This window comes from Aulonocara stuartgranti (assembly GCF_965226115.1).
Source record: "Aulonocara stuartgranti genome assembly, chromosome: 5".
Classification (NCBI taxonomy): Eukaryota; Metazoa; Chordata; class Actinopteri; order Cichliformes; family Cichlidae; genus Aulonocara; species Aulonocara stuartgranti.
The window spans coordinates 10,733,120-10,752,369 of NC_138943.1; the positions used below are offsets into that span (position 1 = coordinate 10,733,120).

Consider the following 19,250-nt stretch of genomic DNA (forward strand, 5'->3'; position numbering starts at 1 on the left):
AGAATTTCAGGCAGGCTTAAAGACAGGGGGAAAAAACAATCCAGATAAAGTTGACGCTGTGATGATATGTGGTATATTCTCTCCTAAATTGTCATGAATTGCAAATATATAACATTTAAAAATTCTGAAAAATTTTTTTACATGCCAAAAATGAGACTCATTTGTCATCTGTGATATCTTTTTGTCCTTCTAAACCATGCATGCACCTGGCCAGGTCAAATTCTAATCCTCAGTAAAGCTTATCTGGTTTGTAAAGACAAGTAGCACAGCTTTTGTTTCATTCAACAAGCATTTTCAGGTATCAACATACCTTCAATGTGAATTGTGTGCACAAAAAGAAAACTTTAACACAACTTGTTTTACTTTCAATACTAGATTGCATAAAAGCATCTGAAGTCCAGGGTTTCCGCCAGTGTTTGAGTATCAAGCATTAAGATGGTTGCATTTTCAGGTCGTGTTTATTTAAATTTTATTTAATTATGAGCTAAAATTATGACTGTTAGTTAAACACTAGCTACCGTATCTTGTACGCCTTCTGTTTTTAAACATTTGTCAACAAATTTTTTTTTTAAAGTGTAGCATTCACACCAAATGTGAAGCAAAGTTTTGACAAAAGTCTATGCAAGTTCATGCGGGTAATGGAAATTAAGGCAAATCCACGTGTATTCATCTTTCTCTCTATTCTCCCAGAGACTAGCGTCTTCTGACATCACCAACATTTAGAAAGTGAGGACCAGTTTAATGCTGGTGTTAGTGGATTGAAGGAGCTGTATGGTCGAACAGGAAAAAAACTAAAAAGCTTGGAGAAAAGTGAGCAAATTTGAAGATGTTCTTGTGAACATTTAGAAATGATGGCAGCACTGCAGTGATTTTTCTCCTACTGGCCATTATGGCCAAACATTTGTGGATTCCATAAAACTACTCAGCAAGTGTACTGGCGCAAGGTGAGACTTTTTTTTTCATGTTTGGTGCGAACACTCTTAAAACAAATAAAACAAACATACTAAAATAAAATGGACTGAAGTAGCAAAATGTTTAATACCATTTCACCTTTATTTTTCAACTAATATCTGCCCAATTACATTCGCTAATTATAGCAGGCAAAAATCATCCATCGCTGTATACAAGATTAACTGTGATTCAGTGCACTGTAGGTCTGTGCCATATCATATTGTCCATGACAATACTGATATAACATTTTAAGTGACATAAAAAAGTCATTATCCAATATCACTGCTATAGCAATACTATGTTTTTATGAACCCTACCCAACCTATCTGAAATGGGAGTTTCTTTAGCAGCCTCCAAAGAAGCACAATAAAACATTCAGCATTTTTTTGTCTATATCATGATTAAAATATTGTGATACAATTTTGAGGCTATATTCCCCCCCCCCTGCCCTCCTGCTGGTGTAGCCTATTGTACTTGATCTTCATGTGTACCTAGTATTCATTACTTTGGTTGAATAGTGCCATGTTAATACTTCCTCCTCCTTTTTCTGCTTTTTCTGGCCTTAGGTACATTTAGTAAGGCCACTAAGTTATGGCGGAAACCCAGTGAAGCCCAAAGAGGGAATTTTTAAATGTTTTAATTTTTGTTTAAGATGAAACGGATGATGAAGTGTCATTCAACCCAGTTTGTCTAAGGTTTATCAAGGCCTTGAGTCTTTGCAGTGGTACTCTGGAATATTGAGCCCTAATAAACTGGCTGCAACAATAAGGTTCATTAAGTTGTCTATCATGCAGTACAGCGATATTGCTTGTTTATTCAACTATGGAATCATTCGTGCAACAGTAATCCTTTATAAATCTCATGCAACTTCCAACTCACCAATGCAACTAAGCTGTGTGTATAGTTTCACTGTAACAGACAGAGGTTTTCTGCAGGATACTGAAACCTGGTGAAAAGGTCAAAGAAACAAGCATTCCTGTTTTTAAAAACATCATCAATGAATTCAGCCTTTCACAGAAAAGAATGGTACGTTGAGCCATTTTCAAGAAGGTTTTGACAGGATGTGCTTTATCAGTTTCAAGTATTTGCACTCACTCAGTTAAAAAAAAATGCTGAATATTGCACAAGTAGTATGTGGTGGAAGAGTTTAGCCCTACAACTAAAAGCTGGTCTTATCACGGAAAAGCACACGAAAATTGTTCTATAAGCTCCATGGACACTAAAACTGGAAATCTTTTCCAACAACAGATCATCATAATGAGACAGCAAAAAGAAAAACTACTGCCAGAAGCAAAGAAGAACTCCAGTCCAAAGTTCAACCTCATCATGACTAAGACTAGCAGTGCCCACAACATATCACACTAAACTAAAACATTTAGGCTTCGTAAACCAACAACATGATGACTTCAGCTACGAAAAAATGTAATTATCAACAAATAGATAATAACAATATCTGAAAACATTCAGCAATGCCCACCAAACGTCAAAGCAACAACCCAAAAAACCAACCGATCTGGCAAACAGGTCGAAGGCAACATCACAGTGTTGACCAAATCCAGCAGACAACACTTCAGCATCTGGCTTTAAAAGAGCACAACAAGCGGAACAAACCAAACCAGCAAATATGCAACACATCGTCAGCAATTAACACAAATCATTGGGACAACTATTACAGAAGTAACAACAGTAACTTATCAATTACAGCAACATTTTCAACATTTTGTCAAAAGCAAATTTAGATATATGTAAACCAGAGCAACATAAGCATCACGTCAACCAGAGCAACATTAGCATCATATCAACCGGAGCAACATTAGCTTTAAGTAAACCAAAGTAATATCAGCAACTAATTACCAGCACAGCACCAAAGACAGCAGCTGAGCAGAGGAGAAAGTACAAAGCAATGAGTTGCAGAGGAACATGTTTGTATGCCAGGATGCTACCCACAACTCAACACACCCACCAAAATCAGTCTGGACATTAACATTAGCATTATCAGCGTCAGCAGTGTACCCACTGCTTTTTTAAACTAGATTTTAAACAATTTCATTCAAGACATCCACTACCAACATCAACAGCAGCAAGAGGATAAAACACAGCAGAAGAGGAAACAGCAACAAACAAATACTGTCAAAGAATCGAGTAACCAGAAGCAAGTTTAAACATTCAGCTTGTATTAACACAACAGAGACACAGTGAAGCTGATAAATCACACAAAGAAAACCAGAAACTGATTTTCAAGAAAGAAACTTCAGAATCAAAAGGAAAAACACACTGTCTTAATTTGTTGGTTCAAAGCTGGAACGCATAACTGGCTGTCAAATCCATCAATCAAAGAGTGGAATTGAAGATGAAAAAAGTAAGACCATAATCTACCAAAGAACAAGAATGAGGAACTCTCCATTCACAACATTCAGCATGTAGATCAAGTCTCAGATGGGACAATGAGACTGCCTCTGGGATGAAGCCCAGAGCACACCTGAGCCCTCCTTTTTCAGAAATGTCTGATAAAGAAAAATCTCTGGCACAGAGCTCCACTGGCCTGCGCAATGCACACTGAGCCAACAGAACAAAATTAGAAACCACTAATACTGGAGAAACTGATAAATATTCCTGTTTGCTGTGTTCAGCATCCAACAGACCAACTGGGGAGTCATTCACAAACTCAACTAAAGCCCCTTTCAGACATGCACCTTTGATGTGAATGTTTAGAAGCACTGATATACAAGTCTCATGTTTGATTAATAGTGTACATGAAAGGCCATACGAAGGGATGCACCAATATATTTGGCCAAATTGACTCATTAATCTTACATACTGCTGTGTGAGGATTAGTTATGATAGTCATATATTCAAAATGTCACAAATTATACATTTATGAAAAAAAAAATTCCTTGTTATTACAATTGTCTGTTATATTTTAACATGCAACTCTGCTCCTCACTTATTTCCCAAGAAGGCATCACAGCAGATAATTTGGCAGACATTTACACCGAATACCCATCCTGATAAAACTCTCCCTTTTATCCAGGCTCGGGACCAAAACCATGTTTGTGTCTCTTCCCAGTCTGAGACACTTAAGTAAAAATGTTAGCTACTACAACCTGAAGTGGAAAAAAAATCCAGTGCAAACTTTTTCAGGTAACGTTGGCAAAGCAAAACTACCTGCAGAGATCTGGGACTTAAGTAGTTTTCCTTATTGAATGCTATTTCTGACTGAAGTTTTCATCCCTGTTGTTAACCTATTTGCAAATAAGATGATTTACCAGTTGCTGTGGTGTCACATTGGTTAAAGAAAGTGTGAAACAGTGCTGTCACAACTGTCCACAATTCATTATAATGGATAGAGAATCAAACCATTCCAATGCGTTTACTTATGTTTTCTAATAAATACTTCTAAAAAATACCTATTTCTATAATTTAAAAATTATAAAAACAATGCAAATAAACAAAAACATTGGTGCATCCCTGGTAATGAGTGTGAAAAAGACATAACTTTAGAGTCAGTCTTACACTTTAAGCTGTTCTTTATGTTGACAACCTAAATCTTGACTATGCACTTACCTGTAGGAATTACATAAAAACAACAGGCGCATCATCGTCATAAATTCAGGCTATACAAAAATATGTAGCATTGGCCTATGTTGCATATATTAAATCATGATATTAACGCTACAGTGTAACGGCATGTATACTGTATACTACATATTTTAGAAGCTCTCTCTCGGTTCTATCATGACTGAATTAAATCATAATGATCACAGGGGAGAGCTGGGATTGCATATTTCATATCTGAAAAGGGCTGATGTTCATAAACCAAGACCACACATCAGTTAACAGCTATCAGAAACGTCCCCACATGGTCTCCATGACTACTCAGCCTCATCTTGAACAACATCCTCTCTGACAACATCGCGGCTCAACGCTTAACGTCATTACCCAAAGCCGGGGTTTACTGGTTTCTACTATGCAGTGACGGACGGCATTGTATCGTAGCAAATATCGTTCAAAACCTTCCTCCATGCCCATCACTCCACTCAATAAATACACGACAAGAACACGAACTGACGCTCAGTGAAAAATAGAAAAATGTATATATCTGCTTGCGGCTACGGTTAAGACACCGTTTTACACAAAGTCTGCTTACACTTTTTCTTATGCTAACAGTCATTACGCTTAACAGGCATTCATAGTCTACGTGGAGTTTATACAGTCGTAGCTAACTATCAAATTTTCAGCAGATAAGAGTGAATGTAGATTATACCGCTTAGCTTCCTAGCAGGCTAATGCTCATTAGCGACCTAGCTGACTGGGGTGGTTGCTTTGTATGTGTGCGTGTCTGTGTGTGAAGTGTAGCGGAACAACGAGCAGGCTGCGTGCTTTCATCGGCTCCCGCTGTGATTTCGTCTTTTAGCGAGCAGCCGCGGATGTGTTCTTACCGAGAAATTTGTCAACAAACACACTGAGGTTTAACTCATGAACGCGGGTCTTTTCTTCTCCCTTCTGCAAGCTGCTGCTACGACTGCACGAAATGTCGGCACAAACACCGCGATGACAGGCGTGATGACGCGAGAACACGCAGCTGGGGATATCCTGATTGAGCGACATCGCCACCTGTCGACTGGGGGAATTAAGTAGTTTAGTAGACCTTGCCTTATCTATCCCACTGCACCTTTAATCACTCTTCTTGACAACTTAAGTTGTTTTTGTAGATTATAAAATTACGAATATTTTATAATATACTATACAATTACTATATTATTATATACATTTTTTGTTGGGTAAAAACAGGGGTTGTACAGTTCTAGCAAATGGGAAAGTTATTATTTGGTAAGACTATCTTTATTTTTCAGAGATAAATTCATATATTCGTATGGTATATTTCGGTGTTTACTGGAGGCAAAATGGGAAGACATGAGTGGTGCAAGACTTTTGCAAAGATTATACATACATACAGGGGCCTAAGATGTAACTGTGCAATGTTTGGTTGATAAACTCCTGATTGCATAAGAGTCTGTGGACAGACAGATTTGGAGTTTTACAGTCACAGACATTCGTGGTGTTTAACTGAAATTTTATCTGCTACATAAAAAAAAGACAATTTCTGATCTCCAGGGCAAAGAAGATCCATCTTATTTTATCTTATAATGGAATGGTCAAACTACCTCAGGTTGAACTCTCTGCGACCCGTGGAGCAATGTGAAAAACGCATTCAGACATCATCAAAACTGTTTTGAGAATCTGAGTTGAAAAAACAATAAACACAAATGAAATACATCAAAAGTTGATGGCATAACCAGAAGAAACAATTTTATTGGATACTAATGTGCAATGACATGTAACAGTCGAAGACAGTAGATGCAGGAGACGAGCAAATATATCAAAAAGAGGCTCCAGATACATCCAAGAACACAATACAAGAATCCCCCCCCCAGAGAGTGTAGTCTTAGAGACCCACATTTTTTAACCAATTGTTTTATTTTTGTTTAGATTTTCACAATCATCTTGTATTTCCTGTCATAAGCCACGGACACGTGTGACAGAAGTCTGACTTTAAAAATCAGGGCTGCAGACTTGTAGAGTGGTTACTGACTAACAGAACAATGAAACCGCTGCTGCTAACACTGTCTCGTTGGATATTTCACTGAGAACTGCTGATCATAGGCCAACATGCTACCACTGAATGAATAATAAACGCTGATGTGGGATGATAAGACAAGAGCATGAGACAGAGAGGGCAGTTTATAACCTATGAACAGAGCTGGAGAGATAAGCCTGTGAATCTAGTGGAAAGGTCTGACTCAAATAAATACTGGGCGAATCATCACATCCTGCTGCCTTCAGTTGCTCTTTCCAGCTTTGCTGAAGCAACACAGCTTTGTTCCGATTCTTTTATCACTTAGATTGTTGCCCGTGTTTTATTTTTTTCTAATTTATGTGGCTATCTTTGGGTTTAATGCGAGTGTGATGGTATCACAAAGCTCGGTCACATTTAGCAAGAGTAAACAGTAACTGTGTTGGTCACATGTACATTCGTGCTTCTCCACAGCAGGTTCATTCTCAAGATAATATCAAAACTTGTCATCAATTGGATCGCTGGATATAACACCAATGGATGTTTGAACTACTGCTTGACTCAGTAAATTATAAATTATTTTGTTCTAGTTGTGTGAATGTCTGATCAGGTCTTTCTGTGGAGCTCTTTGGCTCTGCAGAGAGGGTGATTACTGGAAGTCAAAGAAGGAAAGGGCTATGGAAACACACTTGCCATTAGCCCCGGCATACTGACTGCTTAAAAGACTTCTCAGGTTTTCAATATTCAGTTTCACTCCAGTTTGAAGTCTTTTACACTACATTACTGAGATATATTTGACAGATGACAGTACACAGCTACAATGTGTGGGCCTACAAAGCTTCTACTAATTGCAGTGTCATAACAAAACAATGTTGCATTTCAACCTGCCTGCCACATTGACACTTCATGATTTGGACGGTACTGTGTGTAACTTCCATTTCCCACAGACACGCTCATGAGTGCATTAGTGAAACAAGTGTAAACTAAGCTGTCTGTTAACCAGCTTCATGACACCAGGCATCAAGATGTTAGATTAGGTGAAGTCAAATCACCTAAAGAGTCAGATTAAAAGCGCCTCTGTGCCATTTACTGCATGTCTGTCATACTGTGCAAGACCAGTTTTAGACAAATCTTGGTCACAGACACTGATGCATATCAAATTGTGCGATGGATGCATAGTTGATTACAGTGCTGCAATGTTTTTAGAAAAAAATAATAATGACAGAGACATGAGTATAAAAGGTTTTCTTCTTAGTCATAGAGTGTTTTTTTTTTCCTTTTTTACTTTACAACCAATTGTTTTGGTTTGTGTGTGTGTGCCCACAAATTTGTTTTCCCCTAACCTTTATTAAAAAATACGACATGTGCCGACTGGTTTATCCTTTACTGTTGTATTCTGAATAACTGCTTTTTTTGAGTAGCCCTGCTGTGAAAACATGGTCCTGGATGTCTGTCTAAATTTTTTGTTTGTGGGCAGTCTGTTGATCAAAGCCCCAAATCGGCCACTGATGGACATGTCGCACAATCAATACCATATTTAGTTTGAAACAACCAAAGAGGATGTACTTCTCATGAATGTCATGTTAGATTTCAGAGCGTGTCACAGCCTCTGTAAACATTTCATCTGAGATAAAGAAGCAACCTTCTGGGCAACAGAAGAAAAAGAAGAGATTGATGTGCGTTGGTCAACTGTCTGAGCAACATCTCCTGAGAGAGCAACTGGAGGAGCTTCTAGAGAGACACTGAGCTACAGCCAGACGACAGGGAGTTTGTGCGTGTTTGTTTACAGGAAGAAAAAGCTGGTCTGTTCCTTCAGTCTTTTGGGAACTATCATGTCGAAGTGGGCAAGAAGTGGAAGAAGCTTAATGCTGCGCCCAGTTGATGCTCTTCAGGTCGATGCCTTCCTGACTCATCTCCCACAGAGGACTGACAGACAGAAAGAGAGGCAAAGAGGCAGGTTAGAGAAAACAAGGTTACCATTCAAAATTTTGTATCAATTTTATGAATGTAAAGTAAAATCAGCATCTGCGCGATAGTGTCTGAGAGCTGACTTTACCTCATCTCTCTGAGTCTGTGGACCTGCTCGATGCATTTCTCTGCTGTGTAGTCAACCTCTTCTTCAGTGGTGAACCTGCCAATACCAAACCTGCCACAGACACAAACACGGACATTTAAACCTGAAACTAGAGAACATGAAAGGCTGTTGGTAACCATTCCCTGGTTATCCAAGTTTATAAACAGCTTAGTTTTCTGTGGATTTAATCACTTTGATTGCCAAGTCTGATCAATGTGAAGAAAAGAGTTAGGAAGCTCAAGGAAAATCATTATTAAACTTCTGGGGAGTTGCAGTTTTTATCATAATCCAGGTTACAGGAGGTATTGTTACCTGATGGAAGAGTGAGCCAGATCTTCATCTGCTCCAATAGCTCTGAGGACGTATGATGGCTCCAAAGACGCTGAAGTACATGCACTGCACACACAGACACAAATATTCATCTTTAGAGACTTCATGCACAATCATATGAGGCTTTTGAACTGTACATTAAGCATGTAACTGTACTCTCAATGCTGGTGTTGAAACTGACATTTATGTTAAAAGTGTTTCTGTGAACTTGAGCAGAAGATAGGGAACGAAAAGTCATTCAGGCAAAAGGCATTCAGGACTTTGTGTGATAGGAGAATGATTTAATTTCAATTCCAGATTTAAAAAGTAGCCAACAAAGAGAAGCTAATGTAAGAATGCTACCCTGACCACACAGGTGGCAGGACACTTGATTCATAAATAGTACACAAATCGGTCAACACTTCCATCCTCTCAAAACCATGCCGATTTTCTAACTTTTTGATGCAGTGGGTAAAGTTACACTCAAAAGTTGGACATATGTGCGTGAAAAAAAAGTTTGTATCTGACCTCCCTGATGACAGAGCAACATCCTTCAGTGCCATCAGCAGACTCTCGCCCTCCACGTAGGCAAAAGAAAGGTTGATACAGCCTGAAAACACCCAGACACACAAACACAATCAAAGGTGTTAGTCCAACTTCCAACAAAAACACTTCAAAAACATTAACTTCAAAAATCTTCACTGACTTGTAAATCAATTTTGGTTTAAATTCTAACCTGCAGCAGCAGCACTGAGTTTCATTTCTACATGGAATTTATTAGCGTATTATAAAACCAGTTTAGTTACAAGGAGCACTTTAACACTTTACAGTTTAAGAGTTGGTTTCGAGGTTCAGTTTAGAATTAGGTATAGGCTAGAGTTAAGAAATGTCTTACGCTAATAAATGTCCTCATAAAGACTGCTAAACAAACATAAATGTGTTTACCAGGGTAACGCTGTTCTGGATCTCCATTCATGATGACATCAGGAATCTCAGACATGACCTTCTGGACCAGACGATTAGCCAGCACGGACACCCGCTGATGATCATACTAAACAAACAAACATGCACTAATCCCCCTGAAATGTAGCATCGTCTGGGAAGGTTTTTTGGATGTTTGACTTTGGTTATTTTACCTCCATCTCCTCCTGGGCGATGCTACAGGCAGCTCCCAGTCCAACAGCCAGTGGGGTGGGGACAGTGCCAGAGCGCAGCCCCCTCTCCTGCCCGCCACCGTTCTGTATTGGCTCCAAACGCACCCTTGGCCTGCGACGCACGTACAACGCACCCACACCTGGACACACACACACACGTAGTAAGTATTTTTGCTTTTACACCATTTTACGTGCATCTTTTCAAAGATAATCAAACTCCGACTTTGACAGCTGATAGAAAAAATTAACAGGGAAACTCCGCTGATTTAAAAAAAAAAGAAAAAAAAATCTTCATATAAACAACCTACATACTATATACATACATACTTTTTTGCCATCTTTCCTGCTTCATATTTCACCTGCGTGTATTTTGTTTAATTTTTAAAACCAAAACACGTATTTCTGTGGGAAAATTTAGCCATTTCTAGTTTTATACAATTTATATAAAAAATGGAAATGGGCACTGACAAATGAGCTCCACAAACTATCTCACCTGCCTATCGATCGGTTTAGAGTTATGCCACCTACTGGTACTGCTACTAAAGCTGACCTTTGGGTCCGTAAATCTTGTGACCACTGATGGACATCAGATCGATCTTCCAGTCAGAGATGCTGATGGGAATCTTCCCAACGGCCTGAGCAGCATCAGTGTGGAAGAAGACTCCTTTTGAGCGACAAATCTGACCTGTAGATAGAAAGAGTTCAAGCTCATTAATCTGATCAGAGCTCTCGGTTGGGCTCCGCATAAAGCGAATAGTCTGATTTATTCAGTAAAACTGACAAAACTATTTAGATGCGGATATTATGAGTGCGTGATTGTGAGCATTTCATGTGTGTTTGATTTGCTATGCTTACCAATCTCCTTGATGGGCTGCTTGACTCCGATCTCGTTGTTCACGGTCATCACCGACACCAAAGAGGTGTCAGTACGGATGGAGGCCTCCAACAACTGAACACACAAACAAACATGTAGTAAGACTCACTGTAAGGAGCAGACACGGGACACAATAATTCGTGAATTCTGTAACGCTACAAATGGAGGTAAAAATAATAAATACAGGCTTCACTGCCCAGAGGTATTGTAAATATAGCTTCCAGTTTTTAATATGTTCACACAGACAATATTCTGGTTGTTGTCTGCGTGATCTCTCTTTTTGTCTCTGTATGTTTACCTCTAGGTCCAGCAGGCCGTTGTTCTGGACCGGCAGGTAAGTAACATCGAACCCTTCGGACTCCAGAATCCGACACGAGTCTAAGACGCACTTATGCTCGGTCTGAGTGGTGATCACATGACGTTTTTTGGCCTTGTAGAACCGGGCTACACCCTACAGGAGAGAACACACTGGGTTAAAGGGAAGAAAGTTTTAAGATTTTCTCTGATTCTAGCACTTTCTGGAGTTGTGAATCCAGTTTGTGGCTACTGCTCGTTTCTTTTTAGCATTAATTCAATGACCTCATTTATAATTCCAGTAAATCAGAATCGACAGCAGCGTGACTTTAATTTGCTTCCTCTATTCTCGCTGTTATTACTTGTTCTTTGCTACACATGGTGTCTTTGGTAAGGCAATCCAAGTGGACTGAAGTGAAGTAGTTTGTTTCAGTGAAACAGTGAAAACAGATGCTACTTCTTCCTGTCAGCTGACTTATTTGCCTCGTGTGCACAGAAAATTTCTTTTAATTAAATGTTCTCAACGTGGCTGACAAATTCCATTTTTATCACAAGTTTTTGCATTTCAATATTGTATAGTTTGATTCAGAAGAAGCATCCAAATCATTAACAATACAAAGAGTTTTGTTAATGACAGTTTTGTTTTAAGGAGTTTTATTAATCAGTTCACATTCTGAATTTGCTCTTACTGTTTTGTGTGTTTTTTATTTCTCATGTAGTTTATCACTTGGTTTTTTACAGTGTTCTTATTTTGTAAGAGTTGTAGTTTTAATCTGTTGTCTGCATTTTATATTTTTGATCAGTTTTCACCAAAACAAAACCTGTGTGTGTTTGTGTGAGATAAAGTGATTAAGGTCAAGAGAGTAGGACCTTGATAGCCATGTTGTTGGACTCTGTGGCTCCGCTGGTGAAAACGATCTCTCTGGGATCGGCTCCAATCAGATCAGCCACCTGCTGCTCAGAGAGAAAGAAAGGGAAAAAAAAAACACCAAACAGATTCACATGTTTCTAATTTGTGTTTCTAATTTTGAACATGTGTTCTAGTGATGCTCTAACTCCGCCCTAGTGGCCATCACAATTTGGCCATTGAGAAATTTGCTCAAATTCTTATGCGTGGCCATTTTTCCTGCTTTTAACACATAAACTTTGAGGACAAAGTGTGAACAACCAGACAAAAAAATCAGATTTGATCAAAAAATCGTAATTGAGCATTAAGACCTGCAGTGTGAACGTAGCCATAGACATATAGCAACATCAGTCAGTGACTCTCGGTGAAACATGCACATGTTGTAGGTTACAAATATTAATGTCGGAGCGCTGATACTGAATTCAAACATTCAGCATCAGTGCTCGACTTTGGTGTGCTCACTAGCTTGTATGAGGCCTGCATCTCTTTGCATACCACAGCTACAACTGAGCAAGCCAAAGTGATACATGGACCAGATTTTTTCAGTAAAAGGACTAGATGTTACTGTCCTTTTACTACCTGCAAAGAAAGTGTAAATAAGCACAGCCCACTTTTCTAAAGATGGAGCAGCTCTCTACCTTCCTAGCGGTCTCCATAGCGGATTCACTCTCCCAGCCGTAGGCATGCGTTCTGGAGTGAGGGTTACCGTAGTAATTCACCTGGTAGGGCAACATGGCATCCAGCACCCGGGGATCCTAAAGACACACACAAACATATGAAATAGGGCTGCTCGATTATGGCAAAAATGATAATCACGATTATTTTCACTGAAATTGAGATCTCGATTATTTGACGATATTTATTTAACCCTTTAAGACCTACCATAGAACCAAGTCCGCCAGAGCTTATATTATTTTTTTACATGTTGTAGTGCCATTTGTGGGAGCATTTCAAGTTGCTATACAACTGTTATAGCCCATATTTTAATAATATGTATGCATTATGTCCATAGTAACTACATAAATTGCAAAAAAGTTGCAATAAACTACAAAAAAATTGAAAATCGGTTTTGTTTTTTTACATATATTTCTACTTGGAGAAATTTAAGAGGTTTATCCCTCAAAACTTTAAATACAAAAAAGTTGCAAAAAATAGTTTACAACAACAGGAAATTTATTTTGAGTGTCTTCATAGTTTTATTTTGGAGATACACCAATTTTTATATACACTGCAGGAAAAACGAAAAAACAATCCTATGATGCAAATTTGCAAAGAAAACAGAAGGTGCATCAAAATAAACGATTTCCAGCAGTGCAATTCGAGTTCTAAGCATCCCAGAAACTATTCAGAAAAGTCAAACATGACCAGTAAGGCCTACAAGTAAAAAACTGCATTTCCGCGAAAATGACGTCACTACCGGTTTCGGGGAGGAAATGGCCGACATGTGATAGTTCGTGCTGACGTCTGATTCACTGTGGGAAGTGTTACGAACAGCTGATCGGATCGGCAAAGCGTGTTTCTGGAATATTATGTTTTTGTTCCTGCAAGCGCTTTCTATGCAGTTTTTGCAAAGCTTTATGTGGAAGGAAACCGTGACCGAGGACAAGCTGATGGCATCAGATGTAAGTACAACTCCTCCGGTTTCATATGCAAAAAAAATTATTGCGCTAGCTTACACGGTTCAGGTTCTACAGGGATTTAAAAATAGTTACACAAAACGGAGTGTGCTGCTCTGACCGGCTTCAATGACTTTAAAAAATAATATAAAATAGTGTGCAACACCACTGAAGGTTTTTTTTTTTTTAACCTCTCTTTTCAACCAACAGCAGTCACTCTCTCCTCTCCAAATAACTTCTGCTTAGCTTTCCGAGCTTCCCTCGGGTCCTCTTAATCAGCGGTCTCCAACCTTTTTTGCGCCACGGACCGGTTTATGCCCGACAATATTTTCACGGACTGGCCTTTAAGGTGTCGCGGATAAATGAGGGAGGGGCTAATAATCGGCTCAGTCATTTTTAATGATCGTTGAAAGCCCAGATCGTAATCGTGATTAAAATTCGATTAATTGAGCAGCCCTAATATGAAACTCTAAGTACAACCAGCTTTATGTCCAACTCTCTCTGACATCAGCTGTAAAAGCCTGTAAAAGTGACAAAGTGCTTAGTAACAGTTACCATGGGAGTGGTTGCCTGGAAGTCCATGTAGAGGGGGCGAGGCTCATCCTGTTCATGTTTCTTGATCAACTCTGCAGCATAAATTACAGTATATTTAAGACATTTAAAGCCATTCTTAAGACCACATTAAATTTATTAATGTAAAAAAATGGCATTTAAATTGTTACATTATTACATTCATCGGGCATATTGGGGCCCGCTGAATGTAAAAACAAAGAGAATATCAGAACATAAAATCTTTTTAAAACAGTTATTTAACAAGATTGCTTCGTCTTGTGCCAGTCAGCTAGTGCTCGTGAACTTTCCGTTTATTAGTGTTTTAATTTAGTATTTTTTAGGTTTTCCTGACCTCACATGGATTTTAAAGTCGTCAGTTAACCTGACAGTTTACAGATGCTGTGAAGTTTCCTGCCTCACTAAACTGCGTCACTTTGGGATTAGCTTCGTGCTAGTTGGTCTTGGGGGAATAAGCTACCCATTTTGCTCCGGGCAATTGTTACCTTTCTGCGGGAAGCTAGCGGCCGTCCGCTCGGGCATATTGGGGCCCGCTGAATGTAAAAACAAAGAATTACCAGATTTTTTTTAACCTTATTTTTGTTTTTATGAAAAATAAGAGCCACATATGAGGATATTCGTTTAAAATTTCGATAGAACAGTAGCAGTATAATGTCCTCGTAAGTGGATATCAGGCCCTTGTAGAGCAAAATTGAGTATTTTGGTCTAAATAACCCAAAATGTGATGTCCACATATGTGGACGCCAGGTCCTAGGAAGTTAAAATACGAAATTTTTCACCAAACCTGACATGTGTGCAAAATTTCACGAGTTTTTGAGCAGGTTAAAGCACTCAAAAATGGCAATTCATTTCAATGAAAATAATAATAAGAAGAAACAGAGCAGATACAATGGAGCCTTCGCACTCTCAGTACTCGGGCCCTAATAATAAGAAACAGAGCAGATACATTAGGGCCTTCGCACTCTCAGTGCTCGGGCCCTAAAAATGTTGTCAATCTGGCAATGAAGTCAAGAGTAATGTGCATGATTTTAACATTATAAAAAATGGAGAGTGACACAGAGAATATCAGAACATAAAATCTTTTTAAAACAGTTATTTAACAAGATTGCTTCGTCTTGTGCCAGTCAGCTAGTGCTCGTGAACTTTCCGTTTATTAGTGTTTTAATTTAGTATTTTTTAGGTTTTCCTGACCTCACATGGATTTTAAAGTCGTCAGTTAACCTGACAGTTTACAGATGCTGTGAAGTTTCCTGCCTCACTAAACTGCGTCACTTTGGGATTAGCTTCGTGCTAGTTGGTCTTGGGGGAATAAGCTACCCATTTTGCTCCGGGCAATTGTTACCTTTCTGCGGGAAGCTAGCGGCCGTCCGCTCGGGCATATTGGGGCCCGATGAATGTAAAAACAAAGAATTACCAGATTTTTTTGAACCTTATTTTTGTTTTTATGAAAAATAAGAGCCACATATGAGGATATTCGTTTAAAATTTCGATAGAACAGTAGCAGTATAATGTCCTCGTAAGTGGATATCAGGCCCTTGTAGAGCAAAATTGAGTATTTTGGTCTAAATAACCCAAAATGTGATGTCCACATATGTGGACGCCAGGTCCTAGGAAGTTAAAATACGAAATTTTTCACCAAACCTGACATGTGTGCAAAATTTCACGAGTTTTTGAGCAGGTTAAAGCACTCAAAAATGGCAATTCATTTCAATGAAAATAATAAGAAGAAGAAACAGAGCAGATACAATGGAGCCTTCGCACTCTCAGTACTCGGGCCCTAATAATAAGAAACAGAGCAGATACATTAGGGCCTTCGCACTCTCAGTGCTCGGGCCCTAAAAATGTTGTCAATCTGGCAATGAAGTCAAGAGTAATGTGCATGATTTTAACATTATAAAAAATGGAGAGTGACACAGAGAATATCAGAACATAAAATCTTTTTAAAACAGTTATTTAACAAGATTGCTTCGTCTTGTGCCAGTCAGCTAGTGCTCGTGAACTTTCCGTTTATTAGTGTTTTAATTTAGTATTTTTTAGGTTTTCCTGACCTCACATGGATTTTAAAGTCGTCAGTTAACCTGACAGTTTACAGATGCTGTGAAGTTTCCTGCCTCACTAAACTGCGTCACTTTGGGATTAGCTTCGTGCTAGTTGGTCTTGGGGGAATAAGCTACCCATTTTGCTCCGGGCAATTGTTACCTTTCTGCGCGAAGCTAGCGGCCGTCCGCTCGGAGCTCAGCCGGAGAGGAAGCCACGCGGTTGGCCTCAGCAGCCGGGAGGACACGGTCCTACCCGAGGCAAGCATCTTGTCAGTGGACTGGCTTCAACTGGAAAGCCGCTGACCTCCGTCAAAAACAGCACGCTGTTCGTGCTGAACACCAGCAAAACAGAAAACTTGGCACAGACCAGCTTAACCCACTGGTTCCTACGCAAGAAAATAGAAATAACAAAATATCACTACTTAAACAAAAGGTTAAATTTGAGTGAAGTTCGGTGATGTTGCCGCCTGTCTGTTACGTCCAGGTATAAACACAAATGTCAAGATAAATACGTAACACCGAACACTTCCGTGTGAGACGTTCAAATTAAAAGCTTTTCACAACCATCGCAATGATAAGCATTGCTTCATATAAAGTGGATTATTTTCTAAAAAAGTATATAAAATGCACATATATTTGGATTTTTATCAGTCGGACTGATAGCGGTTTTTGTCCTCTGATTGTCAAGGGGAGAGAAAAAGCAACAGATAAATAAAGTAACAATGTAAAAAAATATCATAGGACTAGGGTCACCAGTAATGATGTCTTAGACTTTACAGGGTAAAAACTTCAGGTTTCTGTTAATTAGTTTAAGTAAGATAATGGAATATGTTCTTTATCACAAAAATCTGGGACTTCTGCAGCCAAAACAAATTGTGCAATACATTAAATAAAATCCCATTATTTTAACTTCCTCCTCTTTGCAGCGTCTTCACTCGGTTACTTTGATAGCTTGACGCAGCTCGATGTCGATGCCGTTTCATGGTTGCACAAGAAACGGAAATAGGAGGCGGGAGTTCCTGTGAACGTTCACCACTCTTATTCGTTAATTTTCTGTGTTTTGGTACCGCTTCTGCTTTTTGGTTGGCTACAAAGCAACGAGTTTGTGCAAAGTGGTTTCAGTATGTTTCATTATCTTATGAATACACTACTTTTAAATAATATATTTTTGCTTCAGTAAAATTTTTGGGTGAAAGTGTTGTACTGTATAACTATTTGCGTATATTTCTGGAGTTAAGTGGTTCGCACTGTTTCCTCACAGCATAGAAGGTCCTGAGTTCACTTCCACCATCAGGAGTTTTTACATCTTCTCCCCCGTTTGCGTTGGTTCTCTCAGGCTTCTTCCTACAGTCCGAATACGTTGGGGGCGGGTTAATTGGCGATTCCAAAATTGCCCTAAGACAGCTGGGATAGACTCCAGCGACCCCGAAGAGAATTGATGGATAATGCAATATTTAAATCCAGACCCAAACTCCATACCAGCTGGTGGCGCTTTTTTGACGTTCGCCCAATAAAGAAGAAGAAAAGGTAGAAGCGGAAGAGAAGGCGAATGTAGCTCATTAGCTACCTAGCTAGGTCACTTTTAAAAACCCTATTTATTAATTTATTTTTAAAAACACCGGGGATGGAAAATTAAACTTTTTGAGTGGTGGATCTCGCTTTGAGGTGAGTTTGAGGTTTCTGCTCGTAATGTGAAAGCTCGCAGAGACGAGCTAACCTGTCAGTATGCTGCTGCTGGCAGGACGGTAAAAACGTTTTGGGGGTTTGTTTTTATTAATATCAAATAATATGATGGGTTTATGCTTTAGTCAAATTAACGAATAAATTAGGTAGTGTTATATTTAACATTTACATGCGTTTTCTGGCCGTAGCAGCTGCACTGATCGTAGTTATTAAAGATAAAAAGGAGAGAAAACTAGTTTCCTGAACGTTAGACACCAACATGAGCGTCAACTCTTACTTGTTATTTACAACGACGAGTGAAAAGCAGAACTAAACACTGTGGGGATTTAACTCCCGAGTCTCAGTCTGATATTACGTTCGCACTGAAACTGAATTTGCACTGTAATATGTAATAGTAGCTTGTCGTTTTATTTTCGTATAGATATTATTATGGAACATAAATAAGTGAGAAATATTTATCAGTTTACCTACACTGGACAGTCTGTGTGGGTCCACTTTTTTTTTCCTTTTTGATGTGTTTTACTTTGTTTTTAAATTTTAATATTAAACAAATGAAACCCAAGTCAATAAAACATACAGTTTTTAAATGATGGTTTAACTTATAAACTGAAAAAGCTACACAAACCCGCCTGACCCTTTGTAAAAAGTAATTGCCCTAAAGCTGATTGTTTTTGCCACTCTTGGCAGCAAGAGCTGCTGTCTTTGCAGTCATTTGTGATGACTGGCAATGAGTGTTTCACATCACCGTGGCCCACCCTTATTGACAAAATTGTTTTAATTCTGGGTTTTCAAGCACAAAAAGCCTTTTTAAGGTCAAACCAAAACATCTTAAGCCTGGACTTTGCCTAGGATACTTCAAAACCTTTTTAATGTTTTTTGTTTTGTTTTTTTGGACGTTTTGGTTGCATGTTTCTAATTATTGTCCTGATCCACAAGTGCAAGTCTCAGATTCCAGCTTTGACACTGTGGCTATCTGGTAATATTTTCTGTCGTAATGTTACTTTCTGGATGGTTAAACCTTGTTTTATGTATGTGGGGTGCATCGTATGCAAGCCATTGCTTTGGCCTGCACCCTTTCTTTTGGAAAGAACCACTTGTTTCATTATGATCAGATAGCAATAAACAAACAAATACACAAGTAAATAGTGAAGAGAACCTATTTAAATGTTCGAAATCTCGAAAGTCTGTGAACAGGACTTTAGAG

At 38.8% G+C, this 19,250-nt stretch overlaps 2 protein-coding genes across 4 annotated transcripts in view; both read right to left on the minus strand.

Moving 5' to 3' along the window:
* The window catches only part of cpne1 (copine I), a 28,645-nt gene extending 23,121 nt beyond the window's left edge, over window positions 1-5,524 (minus strand). The window contains exons 1-2 of one of the 3 annotated variants that reach the window (XM_082534465.1): window positions 5,391-5,524; window positions 1,831-1,897 (exon numbers count right to left, since the gene is read on the minus strand). The gene's annotated coding sequence lies outside the window, so the exon portion shown is untranslated. The remainder of the gene's footprint in view (window positions 1-1,830; window positions 1,898-5,390) is intronic. The other 2 variants (XM_082534466.1, XM_082534464.1) reach the window with 2 other exon arrangements.
* Window positions 5,525-6,235: 711 nt separating this feature from the next.
* LOC309707251 (cysteine desulfurase-like) lies at window positions 6,236-16,856 on the minus strand. Its single transcript, XM_082534468.1, has 13 exons — window positions 16,524-16,856; window positions 14,310-14,380; window positions 12,777-12,893; window positions 12,102-12,185; window positions 11,236-11,388; window positions 10,919-11,012; window positions 10,614-10,748; window positions 10,046-10,203; window positions 9,855-9,960; window positions 9,438-9,519; window positions 8,913-8,996; window positions 8,583-8,672; window positions 6,236-8,452 (listed from the first exon to the last, which is right to left on the minus strand). The coding sequence occupies exons 1-13, from the start codon at window positions 16,627-16,629 to the stop codon at window positions 8,389-8,391; spliced, it is 1,344 nt and encodes a 447-aa protein (XP_082390594.1). The 5' UTR covers window positions 16,630-16,856; the 3' UTR covers window positions 6,236-8,388.
* Window positions 16,857-19,250: the final 2,394 nt, after the last annotated feature.

Excerpts from the sequence above, each read along its gene's own strand:
- LOC309707251 (XM_082534468.1), bottom strand. The coding sequence starts at position 16,629 with ATGCTTGCCTCGGGTAGGACCGTGTCCTCCCGGCTGCTGAGGCCAACC. Across the intron at positions 12,894-14,309 it reads TCCAGGCAACCACTCCCATG|GATCCCCGGGTGCTGGATGC; the intron begins GTAACTGTTACT and ends GTGTGTCTTTAG. Across the intron at positions 8,997-9,437 it reads GTTGCTCTGTCATCAGGGAG|TGCATGTACTTCAGCGTCTT; the intron begins GTCAGATACAAA and ends CTGTGTGTGCAG.